Source organism: Chinchilla lanigera, unplaced genomic scaffold (genome assembly GCF_000276665.1).
Source record: "Chinchilla lanigera isolate Chin_1 unplaced genomic scaffold, ChiLan1.0 scaffold00047, whole genome shotgun sequence".
NCBI lineage: Eukaryota > Metazoa > Chordata > Mammalia > Rodentia > Chinchillidae > Chinchilla > Chinchilla lanigera.
The window spans coordinates 278709-289716 of record NW_004955448.1 but is presented as its reverse complement, the minus strand read 5'-3'; the positions used below and the strand labels follow the sequence as shown (position 1 = coordinate 289716).

At 44.5% G+C, this 11008-nt stretch overlaps 1 protein-coding gene across 2 annotated transcripts in view; it reads left to right on the top strand.

Moving 5' to 3' along the window:
- The first annotated feature begins 2265 nt into the window (after positions 1 to 2265).
- Positions 2266 to 11008, top strand: part of Mylk3 (myosin light chain kinase 3) — a 33172-nt gene continuing 24429 nt past the window's right edge. For both annotated transcript variants that reach the window (XM_005392981.2, XM_013518649.1), the window contains exons 1-3: positions 2266 to 2933; positions 6922 to 7012; positions 9598 to 10033. In XM_005392981.2, coding sequence (XP_005393038.1) covers positions 2469 to 2933; positions 6922 to 7012; positions 9598 to 10033 — 992 coding nt within the window. In that variant the 5' untranslated portion in view covers positions 2266 to 2468. The remainder of the gene's footprint in view (positions 2934 to 6921; positions 7013 to 9597; positions 10034 to 11008) is intronic.

Genomic DNA, 11008 nt, shown 5'->3' with positions numbered 1-11008 from the left:
CACATGCAACTAGAAGAGACTCAGAATAGCAAAAGGAACCCTGAGTAACAAAATCAAAGCAGGTGACATCATAATCCCAGATTTGAAATTGTATTACAAAGTTACTATGATAAAAACAGCATGGTACTAGCACAAAAACAGACTTGTGGATCAATAGAGGAAGAAACAACCCCAGATACATTCAGCTGTTTGCTCTTTGACAAAGGGGCTAAAAACATATACTGGAGGAAGGATATCCTCTTTAATAAATGATGCTGGGAAAATTGGATATCCACATGCAGAAGATTTTGAGTCTTTTGTATTAAAAGACTCAAAAGACATTTTGTATTAAAACCAAAATGGATCAAATATTTGAATGTTAAAACAGAAACACAATCTGTTGGAAGATAAAATAGGTAAAACTCTTGAAGACATGGGCATAGTCAGCAACTTTCTAAACAGAGCCCACAGGAAATAGTAATGAGAGTCAACAAATGGGATTATATCAAATTAAAAAGCTTCTGCACAGCTAAATTTCTTTTTCCCAGGACTCACTCATTCTCCTTTTCTTTCTTACTTTCATCCTTGTGTCTTTCTTTGGCAGTATACTGGGAACTGAACCCAGGCCCTTTGCACTGAGCTATATCCCCAACCCTTGTGTATTTTTAATTTTGAGACAAGGTCCTACTAAGTTGCTAAAATGCCCAGATTGGCCTTGAACTTGGAACTCTCCTGCTCCATGCTCCCAGATAGCTCGGACTGCCTGTGTGTGCCACCATGCCTGCCCTTGTGTGTTTGTTTTTTAATAATCGCAGTAGCTGAAATAGACCGTTATTTTGAGCTTACCTACGGTCAGTGATGGCGAGCCTTTTAGGACTGAGTGCCCAAGTTGCAACCCAAAACACACTTATTTATTGCAAAGTGCCACCACTGCAATTAAACCTGAATCCTGAGGTTTTGGTTTAGAAGAAGCAGCTATTATCTGATGTTCAGCTATTGGGGTAACTTGTCTCATGTGCCGACAGAGAGAGCTCTGGGTGCCTGCTGTGGTACATGTGCACAGGTTCATTACCACTGCCCTAGGTCATTCCACCAGTGACACCCAGCACTCAGAAAAGGGTGTGGGCTCCCATGTGGGCTGCTTAGGTGCAGCTGTCCTAATAGAGGGTGGGGATGGAGAAAGAGGGACTGGGTTAAAATGCATTCACAAGCACATGGTGTTATTGAGTGGTGCCTTTGAATATCAAATTTCCAGGTCAGAGTGTACCATAATTACTTTTACTCAGTTGGGGGTCGCTGTGCAGGACACGCCCCTTACCCCATCCCCAGATCTCACAGGTTATGGTGAAACCATCCTCGGGAGACTCTGTGCCTGGTTGACCTTGGACATGTTTCTCTCTGAACCCTGCTTTTTCCTGATGAGGAGCTGGATGAAAAGAATAAGCCAGGCTGCACTTTGGTGTCACTGGAACTCAGGTGGGTCCCTTGTGATCCACCTCAGTGATGACCTGAGCATCTCTGCTTGTCTGCTTTATTATTGGTGCTTTTATGAAACTTCATTCAAAGCAAGGATTTCTGAGGCTAAAACATTTAAAAGCCCAAGAAACATGAGCCTCGTTGCCCTACAGCCCTACAGGCTGAATCTGTGTGAGTTCAGAAACTGGGTCTTGATACCTGCATAGTCATTACTGGGGGACTAGGGGGTCGCTGGTAAACGCCCCCCTCTGGCTTTGCAGGCAGCATGACGTGTGGGGTGGAGTTGGTGAGCAGCCCAGGCTGTTGTCCCGCAGTTCTATTTCGAGTTACAAGTGACTAGTGGCTGAAGGCCCTGTTGGGGAGGAGCTGCAGACTCGCCCCACAGGCAGTCTAAACTTGTGTTTCAGGCATTGGTAAAGCAGTGTTGTTCATTTGCCAAAGCATCAAAATTTTCATCATGGCAGAAGTTACACTGTGGCTGAATGTTCTTCCATTTCTTTCCATTTTGGTCTTGCTCGCTATTATGAATTAGACATGTGTGATGAGTAAGACTTCATCCCCCTCAGTGCCCGGGATCCCTAAAGCCCCCCGTGGAGTCCAGCTGATAGGTATCTTACCCAAGGGGCACTTTTCTTCCATTTCTTAGCTTCAGCTACACAAACCTCTGCCTACCCTGGGCAGATTCTTAAAATATTTGCCCATCAGCAGTCTCTCAGAGAGGAATGTTCTACACTGCCGTGATGTCAAAGGGGCCCCAAGGAGAAGGGCCTGGGCCAAACTGAGCCTGTCACTCACAGCCCGTGGCTGAGTGGGAGATAAGCAAGGCAAAGGCACGGAGAGGACCTGGCCCTGCAAGCTCCCCACACCACCCCTGCGATCAGTGCGGGTTGGAGCTGCAGGGTGAGACTATTAGCCACCAGGGACAATGGTCTTGCATTCACTACCTGAGTGAAAGCCAGGGGTCTGTGGCTCTTCCATTTCCTCGCCCTTGCCCTTGTCAAGCCTGAGTGACGATGTCAGGAGCCTCCAAGGAGAATCTGGGCCCCCAGGGCCTGCCAGTGTTGAGCAAGGCCTGCCTCACTGCCATGGACAACAAACTTAATGTGCTGAATGCGAAGGTAGACAAACTCCTGCATTTCCAGGAAGATGTCACAGAGAAACTGAACTGTATGTGCCAGGGCATGGGCAACCTGGAGCAAGGCCTGCAGCGGTTGGAGGCCTCCCGACGGCTGGGCCTGGTCGGAGCCGACTGTGCTCCTGCAGCTGATGCTCAGGCTGCATGGCCTCAGGTTCTGGAGCTGGTAAAGGCTGTGCGGCAGGACGGTGCCCAGCGTGGTGCCGGGCTCGAAGCCCTCTTCAGGATGGTGGTGGCTGAGGACAGGGCCATAGCTCTGGTGGGAACTGCGTTCCAGAACTCGAAGTTAGTGGATTTCATCATGCAAGGGAGGAAAGGCAGCCTGGATGATGGCCCTGAGGAGGTTGGTTCTGTTTTCCCTGCCCCGTCTGGAAGGGAGGCCCAGGTGCCTGAATATGGGGGCTGGAGGTTCTGGCCAAGTAGCTAGTCTCAGAAGAGCTGGAGGGATGCTGTCCCCTTCTTGTGCTCCTGTGTGTCCTGCTGATGGAGAAAAGCAGAGATTGAACCTTCGTGGTCACAGGAGGCTTTCCAGACAGTCCTCTGACTGCTGCTGTCCCAGGGAACGGAAGAGGCAGTGTGCTAGCCAGGACTGGGAGGCCTTGGGCAGCCCCAGGCACAGTGCTCCAAGATGTGGGCACAGTGATGGCTAAGGAGAAGAGCGCAGTAAGCTTCTTTAACTCCTCTGGGGCTTCCCTTCCCCTCAGAGATCCTTCCTGCTCTGTCACACCTGGGGTGGGAGACAGGTGGAAAATGTTCAGTTTCCCCTGACGGAGCCCTTGAACAGAAACACAATCTCCCCTTCCTGTCCCCAGCCTTGTGCTTTGTCCCGGAGTGGGTGGTGTGTGCAGCTGCCTGTGTGGAGGTGAGTGTTGACAGTGACCCATGGGGAATAACAGAGGCAGGAGCCAGAGGCTGAGGGTGGAAGATGGCACTTCTGGAAGGGGCTATTCCTGAGGGTTGCATAATCAAACCTGCTGGGAAGAGAAAGATGGGGGTAAAGTATGTAGAGGAAGCACCCTGTTTGGGAAGAGCTGAGGGTCAGCCACTTAGCAACACTTAGCTGGCCTGGAGCAACTGTTCGAGATCTCTGCATTACTGACTCGCCTCTGGCAGGGAAACTGTGCGTGAGGCCAGAGTGCCCCCTGCTCACCTTGGATCCCTCGCCTTTCCCTCCCTGCCCCGCAGCGCCCCCCGGGGGAGCCCCCCCCCCCCAGCTGTCTGCCTTGCTGGGACAAGCAACTTTTGTAGTGGCTCTTGCTCCTGATAACCAAGCTCAGCCCTAATAAGGAAAATTAATCTGCTATATAAGCCCAATTCCTAGCTTTAAAAAGAAAATCAGTTAATAATGCACCAAAAAAATACTCATGCGGAATGCCATGGGTTTAGTTTCCTCAAACAAAACAAAAACAAAACAAAACCTAGGAAAACTACTCATGTAAAATGGAAAGTATGCATCTGCCTCCTATTCCACCCCTCTGTCCTCAGGACAATGCCCCTTGTACTCACAAGCAACTATAGGAACCAGGTTTTTCTGAATTCTTTCAGATATAGAGTCTGCATCTATAAGCACACTGGGGTAAATATTACCCTCAGTGTTTTGTTTTTACTCAGATATTATTCACATGTGCTAACCTTGATTTTTGAAAAAAATTTACTTGATGTATTTTGGGTATTGTTTCAAATTTATACCTAGAATATTTCCTTGTTCTTACTGCCTAAAGTTGCAGAGTGCAACATCTTGGGAAATTTGTCTTAATTTGCTAGCCAGTTACGTATTGTTTTTACTGTTTATCATTTTTTACTTTTATAACTAATGATGCAGCATATATCTGTACATGTATGTCTTTGAACCCAGTATGAGTTTATCTGTGTTATACATTCCTAAGAGTGGAAATACGAAACCAGAGGGTAAATTTGTATTAACTAAAGCCAAACCAATCTTAAAAAAGTTATTCCAACTTAGTCTCCTAACCATAACATATGAGACTGCTGTCCCCTCCACTGTGGCTAATAAGGCATAGTATCCAATTTTTAGAATTCTTTTCCTGGCTGGTAAATATAAAATAAGATCATATTGTGCATGTATTTTAATATGAAAAACTTCAGACATTTATAAAAACAGAGATTAGTACACTCATTTCCTGTTACCCATGGGGGATTAGACCCCATTTCATACGAGAATCCATGTATGCTCAAGTTTCTTTATGACACAGAATTCACGTATAATTTATGCACCTCCTCTTATGCTTCCCAATCCAGAAATCATCTCTCGATTCCTTACAATAGCTAATACAATGTAAATGCTATATAAACAGCTGTTGTGTCATATTATGACTAATGTGAAAAAGTCTGTACATGTTCAGTACAGATGCAATCTTCTCCCCCAGATGGTTTACATCTGAAGGTGGTTGCATTCTCAGATGAGGAACCCATGGGTACAGAAGGTCTATGTGGAATGAATCCTGTGACCCATCTCTCAGCTTCACGGTCAACTGGAGCCCAAGGTCATTTCATCTATTTCCCACCCAGTTCCCATTTTGCTCTGTCCAGATTATTTTGAAGCAAATCTAAGACATTTGGCTTATATCTTTCATGAACTTTTCAGAATTTATATCTAAAAGATAAGGGTTCTTTAAAAAAAAAAAAAAAACGAAGCTATTGTATCTAAACTGTGAAAGGTGATACTTTCTAATATTACCAAAGTTGGTGTTCTCATTTCTTGTCTTGTGCTTTATAAAATTTTTATAGTTTGTTTGAATCAAATCAAAATAAGGCAGTTGGTCGTGTGTCTCCTGAAAGCTAACTCTTCTTTTGAATTCATAAAAAAATTTTAAAGATTTTAACTAAGAATTTTTAAAGATTTTAACATAACCAAAACAGATAGAATTATATATCTGTTGTTTCAGTTTATATTTCTTTTGCTAAAAGATTGAATATCATTCATAGGTTTAAAACCCTTTTTATTTTTGTTCATGCCCGTTTCTGTCTTTTCTGGGTTTGTTTCCATCTTGTACTTATGGATTTGTAAGAGCTCTTTATATATTACTGTTGTTAGCTCTCATGTTGTGAATATTTAGACATTTCTGGATGGGGGAAGTCGTACAACTTTCTCTTCTCTTGGTTCTTGCTACATTTCTTGTCTGCATTGCTCCACTGGGCACGTCGTGGGTCACTCTCTGGTCCTTGTGTTCATACCTAGCAGTAGCTATGTGCAGGTGTGAGTCCAGTCTCCGAACTGGATGTCAGCTGCTCGTTCGGCTGTGATATGAAGCCTCAACTTCCCTGGCTGACCTCAAAGGCAGTGTTCAGAGGACAAACAGTGAATGAGACCCAAGCACAGCTATTTGATGCATTCTCAGTGCTGAAAACTGAGCTATGGAGGCATTCTGGAGACCTTCTTTGTGTCTTCTAAGAGAATAGAGGCACAGAAGTCATCTGTGGAACTGAATTAAATCCTAACCCTGGCTGTTAAATTAGAAAATTATGCCAGAACTGTGTGAAGGTCATGCTTGGATCTTTTGAAGTGCTCAGCAGCACTTTGTTTGGTTGTAACAATGAATTGGATGATTTCTAAAAGGCGGGGGCTCTCTCAGAAAAGATTCAGGCTTAAGCCAGGCATGGGCCAGAATCATGGTCAAGCTGTTCAGAGGAGAGCGTGTAAGGACATGTGCTTGAGGGCTCCCTGTGGGCTGTTTCAGGCCTGAAAGCCCAGGTCTGCCAGGCCCTGGTCCTGCGCAGACTCAGACTGAAGGGACATCTGCTCCCTTGGGCCACACTTGCCACCTGTACAGTGGGTTCAGTTAACGCTGAGTGCTCTTGGCTTTGGGCAGGACAAAATCACACCAGTGCAAGGTGCAGGGAGGGTACAGAATTTGACCAAATGGGGAGGATGAGTGAGGCAAGTGAGAGAGTCCATGCTCCCGGCCTCACTGTGTTCTGGAAAAGGATGACTTGGGGTCAGTTACCTGGCTGCCAGGCAGACCTGAGTCGTCGGGGGTGTAGTGCTCCTTTCCCACTAAGCAGGACTTAGTTAGAGTTCAGGATCCAGGGCCCCTGTTAGAGGCTGGGCCTGCCCATCACCAGCAATAAATAGAAAGGTTGGAAGGGATTTGAGTTTTAACTTTGAAACTGGGTCTTGTTTTATGACGTTGGGAAAACCTCAGTGCCCTTGTCCGTAAATGATAATAAGTAGTATTTGCCTTCCAGTGTTCCTGGGACCAATGCCTAATAACCTAAGTACCTTTATCTGAGTGTGTGGTAGGTAGTCGACAAAGGTTTACAACCTGAATGATGTTGGTGATATTGATTGCTTTTAATGGTTATTATTTTAGAATAAAGAGCCAGTGGAAGAGAAGGGAGCAAAACCAAAGCATGCACTGAACACCAGGGCTGTGCACGCTGGCATCAGGGGGCCTCCGGAAGGTGAGTGAGCCCACTGCTGTCTCTCATATAGAAAACAATAATACCACCCGAAGTGTGGCCAGTGGAAAATTGTTGAAACTGCTTTTTCCTTTTTTTTTTTTTTTGTTCTTTGTCTTTTATATGTACACCATTACAGATGTGTAGAGTCAACTGCAATGTTTTGAAAGCACTTGGAGCTGGGCATGGTGCCACATGCCAATTACTTATGATGCTAAAGTTGGGAGGATTGCTTCAGCATGGGAATTTGGGGCCAGCCTGGGCAGCATAGTGAGACTCTGTTTAAGAAATAAAAAGAACGTGGTCAGGCATGGTGGTACACACGTGAAATCCTACCACTCAAGAAGCTGAGGCAGGAGAATTGTGGTGAGTTTGAGGCTAGCCTGGACTACACAGTGAGACCCTGTCTCAAAAAATTAATTAATTAAATTAAATTAGAAAAAGAAAGAAAGAAAATAACTTAGAATAACTCCTTGTAGCCCATGCCATCAACTTGATAATAAACTTTATTTCATTTTGCTTTACTTCCTGTGTAGAAAAAAAAAAGTACAGCTTACTGCCAGCGTTTGTTTAACTTTATATAAACATGTTCTTTGAGGGTGAAGCAAATCCAACTGGTTTTCAATGTGAAAAGAAGATATAAGAACTTTTTTAGCCAGGCATGGTGGTGTATGCCTTTAATCGCAGGATTTGGGAGGCTGAGGCAGGAGGCTCGCTGCAAGTGCAAGGCCAGCCTGGGCTACATGGTAAGTTAAAGGCCAGCCTGGACTGCGTAGCAAGACCCTGTCTCAACCCTCCCCCACAAAAAAACCCCAAAAACTTTTCTTGGCGTTATTTCTAAACAGAATTTATCGGTAATCCTAATGTAACAGAAATATATATGTGTGTGTGTACATATATATATATATACATATACATATACATACATACATAGGCATGGTGGTGCATGCCTGTAATCCTAGCACTTCGGTGGCAGAGGCAGGAGCACTGTCACAAATTCAGCCTGAACTATGCAGCAAGACCTTGTCCCCCTCTAAAGAAAAAAAAAAAAAAAAAAAGAAAGAAAAGAAATATATATGATGATTAGTAAGGGATAAGATTAGAACTGTATGATTGCATTCTACAAGCTATCTTGTGGTATACATGATAGCCACAAGCATTGCTAGTGACTATTCCTTTTTCATTTCTATTTTTCAGTACATGTTTGCAGTGCATTCAGTTTACCATCCTCTTGGGGAGTGGGTACTTGTACAAAGTACAGTTTGTTTCTTTCTGTAATCTCTTCCTCTTCCCTGCCCCATCTCTCCATCCTCCTTTCATCCCTCTCTCTCCCTACCAAACATTCTTGGAGTGAATAAGAAATGGGTTATGGGTTTGTATATTGCTTATTTATTTATTTATGTATTTTTATTTTAAAGAGACAAACAGTAAAATGATACAGAATTTCAAAACAAGATGATAGGAAGTTAACAAAAGTTACTATATTGTGTAATGTTATCTTCAAAGTAGTTGCTCAGATTACCAGGTACAGGCATGCAAAACTGATCAAACAGTATGAGCACTAATGGTTCCCGTCAATGAACGAATAGGAATTAGTAGTACAGTTATCTTAGCTAGCTTGTGTATATATACATATCTTTTTATTTTTCCCGTCCTTCTTTTCTCTTTCCCCCCTACCAGTTCTTCTTTCCTTTTGAGAAATTTCTTTCCCTTTCATTATGTCTATTGTACCTTTTGGATCTTATTTATTCTTTCAGTTTCTTACACTAGGGAGACAATACAATGTTTACACACGTGGGTCTGATTTTGTATTGCTTTTTTAAAGTTTCATTTTCAGCCAGGCGTGCACACCTGTAATTCCAGCACTTGGGAAGCCAAGGCAGGAGGATCAGTCTGAGTTCAAAGCCAGCCTGGGCTACATAGCAGGACTGTGTCTCAAAAAAAACAAAACAAAAGTTTCAGTTTTTTTTTAAATTTTCCATCATATTTACATGATTCCACAGTCAAATTAACAAAACAAAATACAGTAGGAGCAGTCCAGCTTCTATCCATGCTTCCTGTACCATCTTCTTCACCCATACATAATCATCTAAAAAGCTTTGTCTTCTGTTTCCATTGAGCTCCAGTCTATATAGAGCGCACAATAAATGGTTATAGGCGTGTGTGCGCATGTGCACGTGCACATACACAAACACACAAGTTCTTCCTTTTTTGGTAAGCAGCTTCTAACAGGTTCTGTACCCAAACACAAACACAAACACACAAGTTCTTCCTTTTTTGGTAAGCAGCTTCTAACAGGTTCTGTACCCACATTCTCCACTCTACTAATTTTTACTTCTAGTATATTCTGAGATCACTCCATAGCTGCCTATAGAGATAGTAATTTTTTATTTTTTATGGCTGTGCAACATGCCATGATGTGGTTGCTTCCCCATTCAAACAAAATCTCCCAACAGTCATCTGAGTTACCTTCAGCCTTGGGCTATCATGCACATGGGGCAATGAATGGCCATGGGCACTTATTCTGCAAGACTTTTGTCACACTCTTCCAAGCATGCGTTGTTTTTACCTTGTCTCTTTTCCTGTAGAAAGCCAAACACTGGATTTGCCAGATGGGACACTGGAGAGCCTGCTCCCCATTACAGCATCAGGGATGGGAGTAGACCTTCTCGCCCAGACAGGGATCTCACCAGGGCAGGGATATGGAGTTCCTGGCCTTGGCCAGGTAACCCCTGGTGACCTGCTGCTGCTCACAGAGGCCTGTGTCGAAGTTCCAGAAACATCTAGTGAGAAGCTCGGAAATGGCCTGGAATCATCTGCAGCACCTGATGGGGTTGGTAAGGCATCTACCAGCCAGGAGATGACATCAGGTGCAAGACAAGGAGCATCATCCAGCAGGCCAGACGCTCGGCCCTCAGAGGAGGGCATGAGGCTGACATCAGGGTCCACGCCTCCATCTGCGGGGTCTTTGGGGCTAGCAGCCCTGGCCAGGATGGCTCACAGTGGTGGAGAAGTGCCTCACAGGTAAGGGGAGCACTTCTGTGCTGGGGAAGGGAAAACATTAACAGCTGCTCTCGGCTGTGACATGCCCAGTGGGCCAGGGACACGTGTTGAGTAACCACCATATGCATAGGACTAGGCCAGCTTCCTGGAGGGGAGACCTTCTGTTTGGGAGCTTAGAGGATTGGTGAGTACCTGCTGCCCACTGGAATTACCTAGGGAGATTTAAGAAACACTGATGCCCAGAGATCCTGATTCAGTTCTCCTGGAGTAAGTCTTGGACATTGTTTTTTATTTTGGTTTGTTTGTTTGCTTGTTTGTTTTTTGTTGTTTTGGTTTGTTTGGCAGTGTTGGGGGTCAAGCTGATGGTCTCGTGCATGCCAGGCAAGTATCCTACCACTGAGCTACGCCCCCTCAGTTCTATTTAAAAAAATTTTTTTAAAATATACTCTCCAGCAGAGTGTGATGGCGCATGCCTGTAATCCCAGTACTCAGGAGGCTGAGGCAGGAGGATCGCTGTAAGTTCAAGGCAAGCCTGGGCTACAAAGTAAGTTCAAGTCTAGCCTGAACTGCATAGTGAAACCTTGTCTCAAAAAGACAAAACAAAACAAAACAAAACAAGAACAAAAACAGAAAACACCCTTTCCAGGTTAGCAGGATTAAGAATTGCCAGCTCTTAAATTGATAATAACAATTAAAAGGTGGGGCTCACAGAGCTCTTCCACAGGTGGTAGCTGCACGTTTTATAGGCATCACCTCCTTTATTCTCACAGTAAGCTCAGCAGGCAAGGGTAGTTGCTTTCTCTTTTCGTGAAGAGGAAGCATAGGCTCAGTGTGCTGGGACCACACACCTGGGATTCAGATAGAGATCTGAGTCCAGGCTACTGGTCAGAATCGGTTCCTCTAACTACGGCAGTGGCTCCTCAGGCCAGCTTTTAATTAAATCCTAAATAATATGGGAATAGGGAAGAAGTCCATGCATGCGGGGTCAGTCCAGGG